Source organism: Larus michahellis, chromosome 4 (genome assembly GCF_964199755.1).
Source record: "Larus michahellis chromosome 4, bLarMic1.1, whole genome shotgun sequence".
NCBI classification, from domain to species: Eukaryota; Metazoa; Chordata; class Aves; order Charadriiformes; family Laridae; genus Larus; species Larus michahellis.
Window position 1 is genome coordinate 53673317 of NC_133899.1, and position 21378 is coordinate 53694694.

Consider the following 21378-nt stretch of genomic DNA (forward strand, 5'->3'; position numbering starts at 1 on the left):
TTGTTTGTTTGTTTTAAAGTTTGGAGACTCCTAATTCCCAGCAGGTGCCGTTCCCCACAGAGAAGGCCAGGACTGTCAGGCTAATTCCTCACCTTCCAAAAACCGTACCTTCCCTAGGTGCTGGTGCCAGTTCACCTGCACCTGGGGGCAAACGCAGACCTGGAAGTTTCAAGCTGCAGGTCCAGGACCGCTCACCTTGTGCCCAGGGAGCCGGTGGTGTGGGGGCTACGGGCTGCACCTGGCAGCTGTTACTCTTCCAGTGACACTCCTGTGCCTCACACGGTCCTGTGAAAGGCAAAAGGTATCCTTTTTTCCCCACAAACACACAGGTTAGGATGTCCTAGAGCAGTGAAGGACAGCACAGATCAATTCCATCTGTTCAGCCGTCTGCCTTTGCGTGTTTTGTTGGTACTGAAAGGCAAGAAGAGAGGAAAATTCCTCTGCATTTCTGACAGTCTTCTGGGGCAAAGTCCAGAGAGGTCTACTTACTCCCTGGAGAAGGGGCAGCCCTCCTACTTCAGCACTGCTCGAGTAGGAGCAGGAGAGAGCAAGCACTAAAGCCTCAGCGAGCCCCGTAAAAACCATCTTAAAGGATAAAAAAAAAAATAAAAATCAAGACCTCGAAATCCCACAGAGCCGGCTCACCACGTGCGGAGGGCAAACCCCACTGCAAACAGGACGCGCTTGGGGTAATTTTTTTTCTTCATTGTCCGGCCGTGGCTCCGGAGAGGTCCCTTCCGCTTCACCTCCATCGGGGACGGCGCAGCAGCACCTGCCCGCCCGCCGCCACCTCCGGGCCGCTGCAGGCCCCTCAGGCGGGCCGGGCCGGGCCGCCCCTCAGGCGGGTGGCGGCGGCGGGAAACTGCCGCAGGTCCTCGGAGCGGCGACTTCACCCGTGTGTGCCTGAGTCCCCCTCTCCCTCCCTGCGCCGTTACAGGAGGGAGTTAAAAAGCGGCGGCGCGACGTTAGAGCCGGGCCGGGAGGCGCGGGCTGCAGCTGAGGATCAGCTGCTGAGGGGAGCGGGGAGGAGCCAGCGGGATCAGGAAGCGGCGGAGTGTCTAACACCTCTCTGCCATGGCTGGCTAAAGAAAAATCATCATAACCATAACAAGGGGGGAAGCGGGGGAGGGGAGGCGGCGGCGGGGGAAGGGGCGGCGGGGGAAGGAGCGGCGGGGAGCGGCGCAGGCGGCAGGATGAAGAGGAGAGGCGGCCGGGGGGGCAGCATGCGGTCGGTGGTGGGGTTCCTGTCCCAGCGGGGCTTGGAGGGGGACCCCCTGCTCACCCAGGACTTCCAGCGGAGACGCCTGCGGGGCTGCAGGAACCTCTACAAGAAGGACCTCCTGGGCCACTTCGGCTGTGTCAATGCCATTGAATTCTCCAACAATGGAGGCCAGTGGCTGGTCTCAGGTAAAGCCGGCGCTCCCCGTCCCTCGCCCCCTCCCCAGAAAGCATCTTCCTCCTCCTCCTCCTCGGCCGCCTCCCCCGCGGCCCGGGGGAAGGGGAGCCGCGGCGGCGCTCGGAGTCATTCCTCAAACCCACCGGTGCCCGGGAATAATGTTTCCCAAGTAGAGATCTAAAATGGTTGACAGGTTTTAAATTTTACTGTTATTGGGGGGGAGCCCCGGACAAAGTTTTTACGAGAGTGTTTCCAGGGCGCGGGGGGTGGAAGCCGGGGGTGCCCCTTTATTTGCTGGCTCGCGGGTTTTTCTTCTTAAAAGGGGATTTTATTATTTTTTGGGGGGGACGACAGGACGACGAGGGAGGGGACACAACCCCGCGGCGTGCATTGTGGGCGCCGGGTGACATTTGTCAGCGCCCTGCCCTGGGCCGGCTCCCCGGGGGACGGCGGGGCTCAGCCGGGGGGGGTGGGCGGGAGTTTGGCTGCGGGGGGAGGTTGCAGCCCCCCTCGGTGTCGGGCGGGGAACCGGATCGGTTTAATTTAAGGACTGGTCGCTTTGGGACCCTCCCTCCCCCCCATCTTCTTTTGGGGGAGGGGAGCAGGGTTTTGTTTTGTTCCTCCTCCTTCCTCCCCTTGCAGGGCGCGTTTGGGGAGGGGGGGGGGGGGTTATTTCCGTGGTGATGTTTTTTAGGTTCAAGCCCCCCTTCCTCCCCACGTTGCCTGCCCGGGGCTGAGGGAGCCATGGGGGTGGGGGGATGCTGTCAGGTAGGAGGGAGGCGAGGGCTTGACATCAGCTGCGACACCGGGGACGCGGGACGGCTCTGCACCCCCCTTCCCTCGCCGCCGGGGAGGGGCTGCGGGGCTCGGCGGCCGGCTGCTCGCCCGCCCCCACCTCGGCAGCGCTTGGCGCAGGTGCCTCTTCCTCCTTCCCCGCCTCCGGGCTCGGAGGGGCGGCGGGGGAAGGAGGCAACTTCAGGCCGGGGCCTGGCCGGGCGCTGCAGGCCGCGCTCTCCTCGGGCGGCTCTCAGCGACAGGCCGGGGAATCGAGGGCCTATCCCGCCCGCGGCGGGGCACGGCGCAGCGCCCTGAGGGCTCGGGCCTGGAGGGACAGCCGCGCTCCTCTCCCGCCGAGCCGAGGAACCCCGCGCCCCCCTGCGAGGGGGCTGAGCCCTTCGGGGCGGCGGGGAGGGGGACTGCCAGTCCCGGAGGGGCCGCCCCGCGGGCGGCCTGGCCGCTGAGCGCGGTGTCCATTGCAGGCCGCGGGCGGGGGGCGTCGCGTCCCGCCCGCCGGGGAAGCGGGCTGGAGGGAAAGGCCCCCACTCCCTTCCCCTGCCCTGCCTTCCCCCGGGACCGGGCTGCAGCGGGGAGGGCCCCTACCCTGTCCTGTGGGGCAACGGCCTTCGGGGGTATCGCAGAGCTGCTTGGCACGGGGCCGTAGCAGCTTTGTGTGGAGTGGTCTCCTCGCTTGCCGGGGGGTAACGGCCTGGTTACCAGCCAGAGGGGCTGGAGGAAGGGAGAGGGGGTCTTGGGTTTGCCTGACACCCTCTGGTGGGCTGTAAATAGCTACAGGGGCTACTGAGGAAGGTGATGGGGGCATGGCTGAGCGGGCTGCTCAGTGCCTTGCTGTGGTGTCTGGGCAGAGCCCGCCTCTGTCACACAAAGGTATTGGTAATAACTCCAGAAATAACACGGGGATTCAATAAAAAGTTATTATGGCTGCTTGGTTACCTTTAAGCAAGGGCAGACTAAAACCACCTTATGCAGTGGAAGCTGATACACTGAGACCTTCTTAAATTTAACTTTCTTACCTCAGGAAACTTAAAAGCGTAAGTCCGGTGATTCTGGAATAAGTGTTACATGAAGGATTCCAGTGTTACTAACAGGGATTCTTTTATCTACATACACATGCAGCTTTGGAGATACACATCCATTTATCTTGTGAATATACATATATTTATGTACACATATATATGTATATTCACATGTGTATTTTGGAAGGGAATGCTGATTCATCTATTCTAAAGTTCCCAGATGTGCTAAACTTGGCATACTGGTTGGTACTGGTCCTTCTCCAGTATTAAGTAGTGCTAGGTATTTCTACTTAAAAGTGCTACGGAGAGCTCAAGTGCGTCTGTTGTTGCTTTTTTATTTTCTATAGTAAGTGATGGAAACACCATCAGTATTTTCTGTTCTTCTTGCTCAAGAAAGCCTCAGGAGACACTTCAGGTCTTGTCATACCATCAGTGAACCTGCCTGTGTTGACATCCATTCTTTAGGTAGAAGCATAAAAAGCTGAGGGCTGTAAGGGACTTGTAAGAATTAATTTTGTCCAAACTGCCTGAGTCAAGGTAGGTGCAGTGAGAGAACAGAGGCAGATTTCCTATAAAGTGAACATCTAAAGAAGCCTAGGTAAAAGGAAGGCTTTCAAACTATGTCTGGTTCCTAATGTCAATTCCTAGTTCTATGTCAAGTTCCTAACTCCTCATAAAGCTGCAGAATGTTTAAAGGGGGTAAGCTTTTCCTCTGTATATAGGAAATAAATAGTGATAGAGTCCTACTCTCCTAAATTTAATGAAATGACTAGGAAGCAAGTGAAAAACAAAAGGCAGGGGTGGGAAGAGGATGTTTAAGTTACATGTCTTAGCAGTGCACAACTTTGGGATAATTAATAACAGACTACCTTAAGTCCGACCTTGTATTGATGCCCTGAGAAAATGAAAAGCTCTAATTATGGTAACTGTTTTTAACAAAGTTTTATGTTATCTGTGGCCATGCTGTGGCCCTATCTAGAATGCTTTATGTGACGTAGCAACACCAGGCAGGTGCCTTGTTCTTCAATCAAGAATAAGAAATTAAAAGGCAAAAGAGCTATGGATACTTTGTTAAATTTCGTGCCATTATAAGTCCAGGCCTCATTAAAATTAGGCTCAAAACACTTCTTTTTTTAAGGTCATGCTTAATCTTGAAACTGAGAAATAGCAAAAGCAGGAAAAAACAGTGAGAAGGAGTGCTCAGATGAAGGATACAGGAAGGGTATAAGCTGACTGTAGTCTGAAGTTTTCTAGAAGAGTTGCTTCAGAAGACTTCCAAATGCAGATAAAGCCTTAGAATAGATGGCATGTGGGTCTCTCCTCCCTCAAAATAGTCAGTGTGCTGAGGTAAGGATGAGATGTTAGATGCTTCCATCTGTGCTTATAGCAGCTGAGAGAGTTAACAGGGATATTGGAGTCTGTGAAAAGGGAGAGTGAAAGCAGTCTTTTCAGTCTTAAGTAATATGTATATTCTTCACCTAGAGGAGTCTGCTTTAACTAATTGACTTGTTACCAACTTAGACCTTATTAGAGCTGTTTTATGTACAGCTGATACAGTGCATTCATAGTGGCTATACTGATGCTATTTAAATGCTAGCCTGCATCCAAATTAGTGCTGTTCTCATCAGCCCTGGCTGGAATGGTTTTTTTGGGTATGTGTCCCACTTTTTTGTTTGTTTGTTTTGTTTTGGATGTATCTCCCAGAAGCAAGTCTGTAAGACTAACAATTACTGTTTCAGTAAACATTTCAAACTGCTTAAACAGGGTTTATATTACAGTTCCAGATAGTTTTCCTGTTAGGATTTTGGAGAGAACTTCAGTGTAGACAAGCCTCAGCAGGCCTTTTGAAAGCATGTTTGAAACTTTTTGGTATTTTAACTTCTTTAAATCTTGTGGTGGAGGTTACACATTTAATGGTAATTAATTTTGTTCCTAACCACTTTTTCAAGTAAAAAAGTTGAGGTCAAGCTGGTTTGGGGGCCAGTTTGTAGGCTTTTGCTGTACCTATGTGGAACTCCACAGTGTCACTTTAGAGACGGGGAGAAAGACAGAGACACTAATGTTTTTGGGACAGGAGTGCTAGAAGAAGGGACAGGCATAAGAACAAGAATTAAAGAAAACTGAGAGAAATGGAAGGAGGAGGTGGATACTTGGGAGAAGATGCACTGTGAGAAGTAGAAAAGACCTATCTGTAGAATCACACAAGAGAAGAGGAAAGCTTAACGTGTAAGAAATGTGTAAGTGGGCTGAAATTACTTAAAACTAGCTGCTGGATGGAGTTGAAAGATTTCATTGGACAAAATGTGTTTTTGTAACACGTTGTATACTAGGTGGTGGTATTTTTCTGTTAACAGTTTGAGAAACACAAGGCTATCCGTACATGGAAACTAAATTCACCATGCAATGATATGCAACTGACTTTTTCCCTCAGATATGCCAAGCATCTCCTTCTGCAGTTTAACTTCTTAACAATCATTTTTACTTAGTCTGTGTTGTAGACTTTCTTTCTCCCATTCTCAAGTTTGGTGGAAGTGTTTTCCTGTTTGTTTATCTGACTGTCATTTTTCATGGCTGCTATCTCTTACAAACATGAGTATCTTTATCAGAACCTCCCACTTTTTTTTCCCTACTTTAAACTGCACTTGCAAGATAACTTCTGAGGAGTACTGTAATCTGAGACTTACTTAATCCATGCATATGTTCTTTTCCTTGGCTTCTTTTTCCCTCACCAGATAATGTAAAAATTAATAGCTCTTCTATAATCGTAAATTTGTAGGGATGCAAGAAAGTACTGGAAATCAATCTGTCATTTGGTTGCCATGTAAATCTGAAGGAGCACGAGCCTAAAACAGGGGAATGAGGTGACTTTACCAAAGGTAGTGGAATATTCCTTCTGAAGTAAGGGGATTGTGTATCAAGTGTGTTTTAAAGAAGGGCAGTCTTTATCTTGGTCTCTTTGTATCAAGCAGAATTCTGTGTGAGGAGTCGTCTTAGGTCCCGTTACTATACAATGCTTTCATTAGTGTCTAAGAAATTATAAAATTTAAGGATGATACCAGGAAAGACAGCAATAATTTCAGAGGATAGGAGTTGAATTTAAGGTTAATTAAGAGACATTTCCTGGAAAAAAATGTCCTGTGTTTTGATAGGGACAAGTGCAAACTACAGCATTTGAATAAAAATGGTCAACTCTACAAATGCACTATGGAGACTAGACCATAGTCGTATAGAAGAGGATCCAAATGTAATAGTAGATCACAAAATAAATATCATCAGACATGGTAAAGCATGTGGAGTAATCCTGCTTTATTTGGTGCTGTTGGGGCCTCAGATGGAGCTGTGGAACTGTGCTCAATTTTGGGCACTGTACTTTGAGAAAGATGTGGCCAAACTAGAGGAAGTTCAGAAGAGGGTATGAAGAATGATCAGAGGTCTAGGAAAATGAAAGACTGAAAGAAAGAGGTCCATTTAGTCTACAGAAAGAAAAGCTGAGATGCAAGTCTTAAGCTGCATGAAAGTGTTTTTACTTACTATTACATAAAGTTGTAAACTCTTCTTTGTCCACAGGGAATAAGACAAAGAAATGTCCTTAAATTACAGAAAGAAAGATTTTTAGGATGCTCTTTGATCTTATGCTTATTTCCGTTCTCCCTTGTTTGTAATGTGGCACTTTTATAGGTGGTATGATGGAAGCATCTGAACATGGGGAAGGAATAAGGAGGGAGAGGTGGTTTGTCTGACAGTTGATTTTCTGTCAGGTCAACTTCTTTAACTTACTCCCCCTCTGGCTGCATCACCACTGAATTCAATGGCAGGGAAAATAGCAGGACCACATGGCATGGGGGAGTGGGATTATATGTAACGTCAAACTGCACCCTTGGGCTAGATATTAGGATAATCTGCCTAATGGCAAGGATAATGAAGCACTGAAATAGGCTGCCTAAGGAGGGTGTGAAATCTACCTCAGTGGTGGTTTTTTAAGAACAAACTAGACACACATCTGCTAGAAATAACTCTGATGCAGTCTGGCCTTTTGCCTGTGGCCGGGGTCAACTAAGTGATCAACTTCTTGAAATACAGTCTGATCCCACTTTCTGTGATTCGTGCAACTTCTCGAGTAGATACAAGCAATAGGATTGATCTTTTATGTTATGATTTAGAAGTGTTGTCCACTTGCCATGTAGGTTCTTTAGTGACTGGACCTGGTATATGGCAGACAAAGAGTAGCTGTCTTGAGCTTTGTGTACAATCAGCGAGGTTAACGCATTTTAAAACTGCAGTTTTCAAGTCCTGACTGCTATGATTTTGAAGTACTTCTGTTAGCACACAAGAGCTCAGGTGTGTTTCATGAGCTATGCAGATACTGTTTAGGCTAGATTTGCTTTTGGCAAGGGTATGTTCTGGCCCCCTTCAAATCATTTTAGGACTAACAAGAACAGTCCTGGACTGCAGGTAGACCACTGTTACTATGAGGTAGACTGTTCTTCCAAATTTAATTGCGTATAAATTTAGTGATTACCTATTTAAAAGCTAACCAGATCAGGAAACCTTTCTGTGGAAGAACTAGTCCAAAAGCAGGGCAAAACTAGAATGCTTTGGTTTCGGAACTGTGGAGGCAGTGAACTGTTTGTGCTGAAATGTATGCCATGCTGAGTCATTTGGGACCTGTTCAGTTATCTAGAATAGGCATATTCTATCTATACTGTTTGTCAGATTTTGTTTGGTTTTTTTTTTTTTTAAAAAAAAAAAAAAGAAACAACCACCACCAAAAAACCCCCACCAAGTCAAAACAAAACAAAAGAAAGAACTTTTTTGGGAGAAGCCCTTCTTCCCTCCCCCTACCCCCAACAGTCTTGTGGTAGGCAGCATGCAGAAACCATTCTGAAGCAGGCAAACTGTGAAGAAGACAAGGCACTTTTAATTCTTCTGGGAGGTCCATTTTGGATCCACGGGAGCTGGAAGATTGTCAAGGGTGAACACAAAGTGTTTGTCTACTTAAGAATCTTATTTCAGGATAACTATCCCAAGATTTTAAATGCAAGCTGTCTTTTTAGATATGTTGTGTTACGTATCTTCAGTGTAGAATTCCTTAATCCTGTCTGTGTCTCTCCAACATTAGTCAGAGGGCCCAAAGCATTAACAAAGTATTCCAGTAACTTGGGGCAGGGAGGAAATGTGTGTTCATGTATTTTTCATCCATGTGTGCTTGTGGGGAAAAAAAAGTCGGAATGCTGCTCTTCTCTACATCAAAAGTAATATGGGAAAGTGATAAAATTTCCAGCTTCTCTGACTGCAAATACTTCTTTGGTCTGACTTCTCTTCCTGTCTCATTTTGATTTTGAGTGTAAAAGCAGGTTTGACCCGTAATGAACACTGAAGTACTTGACTAATTAAATCTTTTGAAATGTGGTTCCCTTCTGAAAAGTAACCGTAGAATGGCATTGTATGATTCTTAGCTGGGTCACACCAACTTTTACTTTTCAAATTGTCAGCCATGTAGTCCTAAACAGAATCAGCAAAATAAGATAGAAGGGAGGCTATTTCCACTGCATAGATGTCAAACTTATTACTTTTGACACCACAAACTGAAAAATTGCAAATTCAAGACTGTATGTGGGGCTTCATTTTCTAGAAAATTCACATGTGGAGCCTTGGTGGCTAAGGTATTTTCATATGAGGCCATATATCCAGGTTTCCCAGATGTGTAGTAAACCTGTTGCTGTTGATATACGCTCTGTATCGTGTCAAGATCATACCCTTGCCGTACACAGTTACTGTCTTTCGGGGAGCATTGGGAGTTATCATGAGTTTGTGCAGTGGGTCCACTGCTTTTTGAAAAGTGTTGAGTGGCTTCTGCTTCACATGTGGTAGAACTGGTGTATGTGCACAATAAATCTGCTGCAAATTGAAAGCATCTTAATTAATCTGCATTCAGTAATCAACTGTACAGAACGTATGCTATAGGCCTGGAGTTTCCTATAATTCTCAGACTTGTAACTTATGTTGCATAATGTGAATGCGCTTTGTGTCTGATGAATCCTGGTTCCTCTCTACAGTGTAAAAGGTCTATATATTCACACTTTCTTTGCTGTCTCACTGTATACCTGTCCATACGTGTGTACCTCCCTCCTTTCTTCCCTCTTATTCTAACTTTTAAGAGTCTGATTGTGGTAGTGCAGATTGCATTTGCTGGTTGGCACCTCTGCCGGTTTCAGTCACATAAGACTTGTCTTTTCTTGGGTGCGTTTGTCTGTGACTTAATGCTTCTTGCTCTCTTGTATGAGGATGTAGAGACTGGTAAAATGTCGTTCTGCCACAAATCCTCCTCTGTGATTGGACACGTTGTTAAGGCTTTTTCTTTCTGGTGGAACTGGCCTTAAGGCAGAAGTATTTCTGGAATAGCTGAATTGGAGTTGCCATGAAGGCAAACATAATTCTCAAACTGCTGTAGTGCATACTCAATAGTGGGGCCCTTTGTACCAAAATTTCATGGAGATCTAGGTGTCTGGGAAGAGAGAGACAACTGGATTCAGTAGGAAGAGTTGTTTCTAAGCTGGAGGCAGAGGAAACAGGCAGTAAGGTATAGGAACTTATAAAAAAAGAAGCTAATGGCAACTTGTAACACTGTCAAAGACTTTTCTGCACAGGTTGCAATTTATTTCACTCCTACCATACTATATGTATGCTAGAAACCAGTCATGTTTGTTGTCTTTGGATATCTTCATTATTTTTGTTCGTATCTGGACTAGGTGTGTAGTGGAAATGAATATAGTTTGCTGTTAAAGTGAGACACCTAGATGGCTGTGCTATAAAGTAGGAGGATGTGTAGACTTACTGCAGTGGTTTTGCAAATTGGTTTGCTATGGTAACAATTAACAGCAACATGTTACTATGTTTTGCCCTGAAATGTCTTTTCCAGAAGTCTTGAAAGGCAACAAATATAGTCTGATAGAAGCAATGTTGGTGTTCACCAAACTTAAATGTTGCTTAAACTGTTTGCCAGGTAGTGATAACATTGAGACCTGTCTGTTGGCAGCTTTGGAAACTAACCACTTTAAGTGTGACAATCACTTTTTGATTTTAGTGTGACTAACACGGTCATATGTTTCAGCAGTCATGTATTTTTGTGTCTCTTTATTAGTAGCTCATCTGCAATCACTAGGGTGCAAATACAACTTTCCTATTTCTAGACAGAAAGGAATCTAAGGTCCTGTCAGTTTAGTTGACCATAAATTACTGTGAGTTTTTCTGGACCCATCATATCTGGCTCTTATTCCCGGTAGTTATCAAATGCATCACAAATCTTTTTATCGTTATTCCTGTTTGCTCTGTAAAGTAAAAAATCAGGAGGAGGAATACACAATTAATTTCATGGAGCATGGGTAAGCGTAACATGCAGCTGTACTGTCTATCAAAGTGATTGTCATAAAATCTATTAGGAGACTTAAAGGCTGAGAGACTGTTAACTTAAAGCATGTTTGACATAACTCAGTTCCATGGGAAAACTTCTTAATAACATCATATGATGTGAAAAGTTTTAAGAAATCTGATTAACAGTAGTCATTAATTCTATTTATGCATTTACCTCTTCTTGAAGTAAACTGCAGACCAATTAATTTCAGTTTCCTTTTGTCTCTGTTTCATGCCTTTTTCCTTCTGGATAGCAGCTCAGAAGGTGCCGAGTTTATGCTTTTGATCGTGCAAAGAAGCAGTAAAATCAGCATGTGGCGCTTTTGACTTGTGATGCCATTCTCTTTCGTTTTTTATTAAAGACAGATACCAAAAATATTTTGAGTCTGACTTGAAGAAGCTTTATTCAGATTTTTACAGGCATCCAAAATTCATGTTGAGAGTGCTGTCCAATAAAATAGCATCGTGAATTTTTTTCTCTTCCTAATAAACAATAGTTTGATGCAACTGAAGCACAAACAGAGTCTAATATTAATTTTATATCTGACTGTTTACCAGACAGAGAAGGAGTCACTTAAATATATTTGTGCATAAAGCTCTGAACTGAGGACTGCACCTAGGCAAGCAATTAGAAGTACAGCAAGCTGTAAAGCAAGAGGGAGTTGAACTTCTTTTCCCCATTTATTCTCTTTGTCAGAAGTTTCTTGGAAGCATCTATCTTAACCTTTACAGATCTAGAAGCACAACATAACTGTGCATGCTGAAGACTTCCAAGTGCTTCAGTAAAATTTTTTTATGGCCACAGGTCAGTTCTGTAGCCAACCTATGCTGTGAAGGCTTTGTGAAGACTACTAGAGGAGATACAGTTGTTGGTGAAAGAGGAAAAAAAAAAAAAAGTTCCTGTTTTCAGAATAACATAAGCGATGCTGGCAACCAGGAGTTGATGTAGAAGCATTTTGCCAACTTGAATATGTTAATTTGGCATGTAGTTCATCTACAACTCGCCACAGAATTTTACATAGCAGTAAAATTCTGAGTCTCCATGTTGCTATAGGTTGTCACTATGTGTTGGCAGAATGGCAGCTATTTAATCCAAACTCTTCCTGCTGATTCCTCTGTTTTCATTAATATTAATTGAATAGCTGACTGCATGGCATCTTAATGTAAATGTGTGTCTATATATCCAAACTCTTGCAAGGTATAAATTCTTTTATGCTAATTAGGGTTTAATCAAAGCCTTTTATGAATAACTGCAGAGTTAAATAACTTGTCTGTCATCAGTTTACACATGGCTCGGGCAGTAATGCACATTTTCTTTCTTTCTTCCAGGAGGGGATGACCGTCGGGTCTTACTTTGGCATATGGAAGAAGCCATCCATTCAAGAGTTAAACCAGTTCAGCTGAAAGGGGAGCATCACTCTAATATCTTCTGCCTAGCTTTCAACAGTGGCAATACAAAAGTGTTCTCTGGAGGTAAGTAAGGAAGAGCACCCTGATTTCACGAGAGTTTGCATTGTGAATGCCTTAGAATAGAAGCCATAAGCGAGATCCTGCCCCACACGAAAAGTCTTTTCCATAGTCCCTTAAGGATCTGGAAGGTGTCCTTAATCAGCAGCTGAAGGTTCTTTGGGAACAGGGAATTCTTTGGCTAGCACAACATTTTCAATTTTGTTATGCTTCTCCTTTTCCCAAACCCTGGTGTAAGCGCATTGTGTCTTGAGCCATCATGAGAATCCTGGGTCCGGTTTGCCCCTGCTTGTGCTGCAGACTGTGGAACATGGTCTTTGTTATTCCCTCTTAGCTGAGGGCAGACCCTGCATCCTCTCTGGCACTTAAGCGTGATGCTTGAAAAATCTCTACTGCTACTAGCTGATTTTAATACACCCTTAGCTGGCTAATGAAGGGCTATTGCCATCTATTGGTGGATCACTTTTTCTCAGACCTCATTTCAGTCCTCGCTAGGTAAGTGTCTGCCTTTTAGAACAGAACTGTTGGCACACTGTTGGCTCTAATTGGCCTTGATACTTTTCATCTTTTTTTAATATAAATACACTTTTTAACAGAAAGTTTAATTCAGTCTCAGTCTTAAAACTAGTGTAAGGATAGTGGACATGTACTTGTTCTGGGGTAATAATTCCTAGAATTCAGGTTCATTTCACCACTTGATTTTTGAAGTGTTGAGGTCAGGAGGAAAACTGAAGTGAGAATAAAAAGGCACAGGACTGTCAAAATGCAGTCAGTGTCATTTTTTGTTGTATTTCATTTCCTCTATCTGACATGATAATAGAATGGACAGGAATTTATATCTTTCATCAGTACATCCATTAACATACAGCTAGGCTTAGAAACTACTTGGTTTGAGCCCTTCGTTATCTTTTTGAACCAAGATTTGTGAACTGCAAATCAATGCTATAAATTGATTCTAAGCCCATGTGAACAGTGGAAGCTTTTCAGCCTTCAACGTTGTGTTAAAACTATAACAACCCTTAGGAAAAAAGACATGACAAAGCTTAGGATGGTGTCAAGTTTTAAGGATGAAATGATTCAGATATACTTCTCAGGTGGAGAAAAAACCCCAAAAATAGTGATGCCTGTCTTACAATTCTGGGGACTGCTGTTTATTTTATGAGAAAGACAGCAGTCCACGCTGTCTTCAAATGAATGTATCTGCATGAGTGATTCCAATGAAATTTTGGGCTGGAGTCTGTTTTACTTTAGTTTGAATTCAGACAAATGGAACCTTACATGAATATTCAAGGAATGAACTGTGCCAAATCTTGCTGGAGCAGTTGTAATGGTATTTTTCTCCTTTCTAACTCAACCTTCTGTCCATTGGGCCCTGCTGTCAGAGGCTACTGTTTTTACAGGAAGGGCAGTAGAGTGGTTTGACTGTATCTTGCCACTGCAGTTAACACCTGCAGTTAAAGATTTACATCATTTATTATGGTGGATTTTTGCTAAAATGCCAGGTTAGATAAGCTGTGACAGCTGATGCACAGACAAACTGGCCATTCTCATCTCTTTTTCCTCCCCCAGTTTGCATAAACACTCTGTGCCTCTGCCAGAAATTATTTCCATTGGAGGAGTCAGGAACTCTTTCAGCTGCTCCACCAAGATTCACAGAGCTCTTCTGCAGGGGCTGTGAGTCTAACTCTTGGATTCCTTGTAAAGAGTCATTTTGCTGCATGGCCTAGATGTACCATCTGTTTTATCTCTGTCAGTAAAATGGGGCTAACTATATTTATTCACTCAATAATGTTCTGAGAGATTCTTAAAAGGTCGGAGAGAATTGTGTGTCCTAAGATCTATTGGTCGTCATCCCCCCCCAATACTGAAGTTGGAGTGATATTCAAATCATGGAAGCCAGAATACTTCCAAAAAACCCCAAAAAATTAGAGTACGGAGACTAGCACAAGGTGCACAGAACTCAATTCATTCTGTAAATAAAGCTGCCAATGACTAATGACTTAGGATCTGATGACCTTTCCCTAAAGCAGCTCTTGATAGCAGAGGAGAAAGGATTTTCCACTTCAGTACAAATTGAATTGCATCCAAGGAATTTCAAAGCTCTCTGCTTTGAAGGAGCACATGTGTAGCATGCACCACATGTAGCCATTACAAAACTGGAAGGCAGAAACTGAGTGGACAGTGTTTTGCCTGTAATCTCTAGAGGAAAAAAACTCTTTAAGATACCAAAGAAGTTCCCATCCCTGAAGAATACTGCTTCCCTTCCACACGCACTGAGACTAGGTAGGGCAGCATTTGAAATCAAAGATCCCCACTTAGTAAACTGCATGGACTTCTTTTTTTTTCATTTAATGTTAGGTATATGAACAGCTGAAATAAACCTACAGGGAACTCAGTTTGTTTCTGTAGAGGCTTGATGTGACAGATAATGGGGTTTAGGCCACCTTAACTGTACATGTACTGCCAGTATTTCATCCTCACAGGTGTAATTGAAGGGAATGGCAGATACTTCTTGTTTTTCTGATTGTTGTAACTGCAGTTATCAAAACAAGAGAGATTATAAATGGGAGAGTTGCGTATACAATTACAACCCAGTTATTCTCAGTGAAGAATGAACTGTCCTGTGTTAAAGTAAAACAATGTAAGTGGGAACCTTACTGGCCTGAACAGCAGTGACATTTTCTGCAGGGATGAATCCTTACCAGAATCAACCAAGCAGTTTGTGGTTAGATTTTTGTTGCCACCATCTCCTCCCACACACAAAACAGAGAGAAGCAGTAGTTATTCCACACACTCCCTTCTTTCGTTCCCATTTTGGAGCTTGCGATGGAAGGGAAGGTCGATCCCATGATGACTAGAGGCCTGAAGCCAGGCATCTAGAATGATTCTTGTGCTCACGCTGTATGGAGAGTGAGGAGTAGGAATGTCTGCTGGAGGAAATTTTGTCACTGGAGAAACTAGGCTACACTTTTCACTGATGAAACACATAGGCACTAGAGTAATTTTACTAGGTATAAACCTTGCCTGCAACGTATAATGGGCAGTTTCCATTGCAATTCATGATCAAAGGGCACTTACACATAAGTGACTTGTTTATTGTACCATGGAAAAGATGAGCTACTGCAGTAATCTAAGGCTGGCACGATTTAACTAGGAGCCTGTGCAAAGAGCAAGTGGATGTAGAAAAATCTCATACCTCATTAGTCAAAGAGAAACTTTCTCATGTTTCTTCTGGTGGGACAGAATAGAAATTGAAATGTGTATGGGATAAATGAAAACTGAGTCAACTGAACACATAAGAATCATAACGTGAAATCTTGCTCCTTCTGAACCTTTGGTGTACGTGAGGAAAGCTTCACAACTTGATATCGCAACTACAGACATACTGAGCATAAAAATATGACTTTGTGGGCTGTTTTTTTTCTTCTGAATTAAATATAAACGTGTATCTCCTTAAATATTTCTAAAAAGGAGGTGCCAAATTAGATAAATTAATATTCAGTGCAGAGACTAAAAAAAATATTCTGTTGCTATAGCTTGAAAAACACTGCATGAGCCAGCAGAATCACTTTGTAGCTGTGACCCTCTTAGTCTGCATGCATGTGGTTAGTTTCCATTGTATTCAATGGATGTGATCAAAGAAAAGTGACATGATTGTCTGGTTACTTGGTTTGGTTTTTGTTAATACAAAAGAAATTATACTGGCTGTCATGTTCGTGCCTTCTCAATGATTTCAAAACCCTGAATGCTGACAGTGTGAACTGGCAACATTTGAGCTGGGAACCCAGTGTGTTTTGCTTATGGCATCTCTTTTCACCTTCCATTATCTTTTTACAGAGCTTCCTCTGAGCAGGAAGAAAGATGTATTCGCATCAGAGTTAAAGGTGTTCTGCTGCTTCATATAATATTCTTCTCTTTACTGCAAATGTCCCAAAACTCAAGCTCAAACTGAACAAAGAATGATCAGTAACACAGTTAAGTAGAATTATTTGTTGAGCAGTAGGAGATGGAATGGATTAGTGCATTTGATCGTGACTAGAAATGTCACATGGAGCCTTTCACGTAAACGAGCAGAGGGCTGACCACTTGGCAACTGAACTGGTCTTCTCTCTGCTTCAGTTTTGTTTTCGAAATAGAAAATAAAAAAAAAATATTGTTTTTTATTTCTTTCACTATAATGCGTTTTAACCACTGGGACATGATGTTAAGTGTTTATATTTCTCTTTCTAGGCAATGATGAGCAAGTTATACTCCATGACGTTGAAAGGTAAATATACAGTTTGTGTTTGCACTGCTTCAAGAGCTCCCTTAACGTCAACTCACTGGAGGAACTTCGTGTTTTAAATTCATGGTCTGGGAGAAGAGCACAGTGTTTTAATCCTGAAACATGCCTTTTATTTATTTAAATTCATATCTGGAATGAAGTATGCCACATCACCCCGTTTATTTTTTTTTAGCACTTGGGTTATGCATCATTTTGACCTTGGGAAAGAGAATGGTTATTAAATACATATGCTGTCCTGCAGGCAGCATAGTAGGTTCTGAGTAGATTCAGGGCCAGATTATTCTGGCACATATGCAAGTATTGTGGCACATACGGGCTTTTTGTTTGGTTTTTCAAAACACTCACCTGACTTGTATTTAGTGCCTGGCCTACCTGCCTTTTAAAACTTTGGGTACAGCTGCCTGATTCTCCAGACTAATGTGAAGCATATTTATTTTGATACTTACTTTTTACCAAAACTGCAAAGCAGTTGGGAATTAGGCTTTGTTGTGCTACATCAAGATTAGGCTGTTAGTCAAAATATAATTAATACAGTAGTGGTAACGTATTAGATTGGAGTTCTCTAGATATCCTGTCTTTTGAGCTTACTGCTTTTGAAGTAGAAAAATTATAAAGTTTAAATTTTGGTCTGTACTCATAACTTCTACAGATTTAAGCAACGACCGTTTAAATAACTTGAACTCAAGAAAATTGAATATAAAGCAGGAAGAGATATATGTAAGAACAGAGAAATATAAAATCTTAAATCTCTTTGAGTTGCCTGAATCCTGGTTAACATAATTTGGATATATTTCTTGCTAGGTTTCTCCAAAGCCTTTTGCATTGAACTGATCAGTGTACCATCTGCCTTCCATCCTAACTTATGTATACTTCTTGAATAAATCTTACATGAGAGCTGGGCAGAAGTAAATTTGCCTTACTCTTCTAATGCTTTCTCAGGAATATTATGTTGTTTGGTGGTTTGTGGGGTTTTTTTTTGGTTTTGTTTTGGTTTGACTTTTTGTGATTTTGAGGGGGGTTTTGGGGTGTGTGGGTTTTGTGCATTTTTTGTTTGGTTTGGGGGGGTTGGGAGGTTTGGTTTTTTTCGTGTTTTGTTTTTAATTAAATGTGGAAATGTCAAAATTTTAGATGTCGGTGCTTATTGTGTTCTGACTTTTCAAGCTTCTGCAAGATCTTGGTCCTTGACAATTTTCTATATAATACGTTTTTTCCTGCTATGTCTCACTTAGATGTTTTAACAAGTCTTTTTGATATGTATGTACTTTTAATGTGCTTTTGTTATCAGTGGGGGTTTTTTGGGGGTTGTGCTAAGTCCAGTTGTAATGCATACAGTATTAATTCCTCTAAGGCTGTTTGTGTGATCTTCTGAAAGAAACCTTACTAGTCTGACACACTGAATTCTAATTAATTTCTGTAGAAAATTACTCTGTCTTCTTCAATGATAACAATTGGTCTGACAACCTTTTTCATACTTTTAAATGTTTTTTTCCGTTACTGCATTTTTGGCCTTGCTGTTAATGGCCCATGAGACAGAATTAGTATATTTGTCCCTAAGAACATCAATTGCCATGTGAGCAAAACAGTGATTTTACGTGAGATCTCTTTGGTGGAGTTTCTATGAGGTATAAGGATTGTATACAGAGCATATTCTCTAAAGAAATAAAACAACCCCAGAATCTTCTGTCTTAGTATTTTAGCTTTTGGCCTCTCCATGACGTTATTTCTTCCTTTTTAAATGATCTAAAAAGTTGGGAGAAGAACAGAGAACAGGCTTTTTCTTTTTTTTATAGCTGTAGAATGACTGAAATCTAGGTACTTCCGGCAGACTTATTTTTCTTTTGTTCTTTTTTGCTGCTTTTACTACCAATTTAAATAATAGGTCTGGTCTATCCTGAAGAACCAAGAAAACTTATTAAAAAAGCCAGCTGGAAAGTTGCTCTTGTGAGCTTCAAATGAACTTTTGGACGATGCAGAAGCCTGTATTAAAGAATGAATTTCTGTCTTGTTTTCTTTTTCACATTAAGTAGTAATAATTTAGTTCACAGGTCTCAAGACCTCTTTCCCATTACCTCCTCCCAAACTTCATCTCGTACAACATGCTTTCCATAGCATCTTGCAGTTTCTGAAGTTTTCAGTGTGTGGGTTTGGTCTAAGGGTGGTGATTGGGGGTTTTTTTTCCCTCACAGAATGCCGTCTTAGTCACTCTACATAGGCTTTTTGTTTGTTTTTAACTCTAATTAAACGCAAGGGTCTCATGAAGTTGCATAAACCTTGTCACTAAGTATTACTAGGTAGATAAAGCTGTAAGTACTTTACTTTTTAAAACAACAGCAAATGAAGGTAGAATGATAATATTGTCCGTCTTTTTTCCAGCACTGAGACCTTGGATGTGTTTGCCCATGAAGATGCAGTGTATGGCCTTTCAGTGAGCCCAGTAAATGACAACATCTTTGCCAGTTCATCAGATGATGGCCGGGTTCTTATTTGGGACATCCGAGAGTCTTCCCATGGAGGTGAGGTCTCTAGATGGAAAAAATCATAGATTTAGGAAGAATTTGGACAAGGCAGGGAAGGAAAACATTATGCTTATCTGGGGTGGCTGAGGCAGGGAGTGTTGGAGAAGGGTGAAGGCAAGGCATGAGTCTTGTGGCTGGTGACAGGCAAGCCCTGGTCTTTACAGTTCAGTGTTACTGTCTTAAATGACTTCATAAAATACCAGCATATAGTGCAGGCTAGCATAGAACTTGGTATGAATAGGTTTTAACTTGAGTAAAGAAGCAGTGGAGGACATGTTTATCCAATAAAAACGTCTTGCTAAACTTGAAATCAATTAGGAATGTGGAGTATTTTTTTGTTTTGTTTTGTCTATAGCCTAGGATAAAAAACTTTTGGACATGTAGAAAGCTGTTATTTTGGTTTGAATAATTTTCCAAAGCTGTTTATATACTTCACAGTGACACTGAGACTTGTTCTTACACATAATGTTTTCTGGTTGTATGGAAACTTAGAGCCCTTATGTGATAACAGGGAAGTTGAATTATTACTTCAATCTTTGTTTTCTAAAACAGAACTGAATAAGGTTTTTTTATGTAACAAGCCTGCAGCTTCTCAAAACACTGCAATCTGTGTTTTTACAGCTGCAGTTTTAAGGCTGAAGAATCTCAGTTTAGAATTGTACTTACGTAAATTTGGAGAGGAATACTTCAGTAATTGTATTTCAGTATATGAAGTCTTAAGTAATACTTCAGTAAATGAAGTTGTGAGTTTACCCCAGCTTAAAGAACACAAAGCTGAGAAATTAAAACTGTGCAATCTGCAGGAGTACAGAATCTGGTTCCCTTTCTTCATAGCTAAAATAAACTTTCATCTTTTTTTGTAAACTGATTAAATGCAATTGCCTTAACTCACTGTCTCTATTGGTCCTCCCTACCCCAGGCTTATTGCCTTTGTATAAATAAAAAATAAATGTAATAACACTGCATTCAATTTTCAGGAGTCTGATTCTTAATGTAAATTTTGATTCTCTTGTGCACTTGTGATACCCCCTTATCTCCTTCCCATCTGGTAATTTTATTAAAAAATTCTGAAAAACAACGCACACAATATATGCATGTCGCAGACTTGAATAAAAATATCCATAATGTCTCTTCTCTGAATCAGTCTCTGAGGAAGTCATTGGTAACCTCCCTTTTGCTCCGAAGTCCCTCACTGGCACAGTGCACTATTGTCTTCCCTTCAGCCAGTTTCTTGCCCCATGACAACTTCCTTTGCTAAATCCAACTGCCTGTAGCTAAACTTGATACTATACCACATGTGAAATTAGTCCTCGTTAGATCTATCACCTTTCCCCTGTATAAAAGGCCAGTTAATTTATCAACGAAAGGGGTCAAATTAGTTGGATGTGACTAATTTACCTTTGGTAAATCCAAGTGTCGTTTCATCCCTATTTGTCTGTTTTTGTAATATCCAAGTGATGAGACCAGACACTGAATATGGCTTCCACATTAGAAATGGTGAAATGGTCCTTTATTGCCTTCTCCCAAACTCTACACCATAAAGAACTGTCTCTGTTAGGAGAACAAGCTGTTGCTGACAGTGGATGCCAAAAGTCGGTGGGACTGGCTGCTTAAATGCATCTGTATGAAGCTTCTCAGTATTGTAAGCTAATGTCCAGTCTGGTCTGAGTTTCTGAAATTGTATGAAATGAGGTTTGTCCTTCTTTGTTGTAGTTAAACCTTGCTACTGCTTTTACTGTTGCTGAGACTGAATGAGAAGGTTGCACTAGTGAAAATGGAGTGAATAAGTGTTGACTGTGGTACATTTGGGGCTTTTTTGCAGTAGTGTCTTAGGTTCTCTAAGTTTTAAATAAAGGGCTTTTGCATGCTTATATAGGAGTCCTGAGTCAGCATTTATGTGTGAGCCCTGCCAATGTTTACTACAATATAATGCCTGTCACTGTCTGCAATGGTATTGTTATGGGAATAGGCACTATGCTTGCCAGTGTTAAGTATAGTTAGTTACCCTGAGTGGCCAGCTCATTAAAATCTGGCAAATAACCTCCTGTTTAAAATAGTGCATTAAAAGAAGCTGGAAAAGGAGTTTCATCTCCCTTCTGTTTCTCCCTATCTTTCACTGCTGAGTGATTTATGCAATAATTTTATAAACCCACTTTTAATTTTTGTTAGAGATGGTGTTGAGCTTCTCCCTTGAGAAACATTTTCATACTCCAGTGTGTAAGAACTACAATTGTGAATGAGCATAAAGAACAATAAAAAAGTAATCCCCCTACTTTTCATTAAAGTGACTTAGTGCTTCATTAGTTTAACTCCTGTAATCTCTCTTTAATTTGACAGGTTGAAAGGCAACTTTTGATATACTAGAAGAAAAATCTGGTACCAGGGCAGGCTATTTATAATAAGGGGGTGAAGGAAAACACCAGTAATTAGTGACAATGATTTGACTAAACAAAGGTACACAAATTAAAAGTTTATTTTAAAAAAACAGCT

The 21378-nt window shown here is 42.1% G+C and overlaps 1 protein-coding gene across 2 annotated transcripts in view; it reads left to right on the plus strand.

The window, feature by feature from the left end:
* Positions 1-1026: 1026 nt before the first annotated feature.
* DCAF5 (DDB1 and CUL4 associated factor 5) overlaps positions 1027-21378 on the plus strand; it is a 75267-nt gene continuing 54915 nt past the window's right edge. The window contains exons 1-4 of one of the 2 annotated variants that reach the window (XM_074584861.1): positions 1027-1407; positions 11950-12093; positions 16318-16354; positions 18746-18885. In XM_074584861.1, the coding sequence (XP_074440962.1) occupies positions 1194-1407; positions 11950-12093; positions 16318-16354; positions 18746-18885 (535 nt within the window). In that variant the 5' untranslated portion in view covers positions 1027-1193. Of the gene's footprint in view, positions 1408-4853; positions 5448-11949; positions 12094-16317; positions 16355-18745; positions 18886-21378 lie in introns of those variants that run through there. The other variant, XM_074584862.1, reaches the window with a different exon arrangement.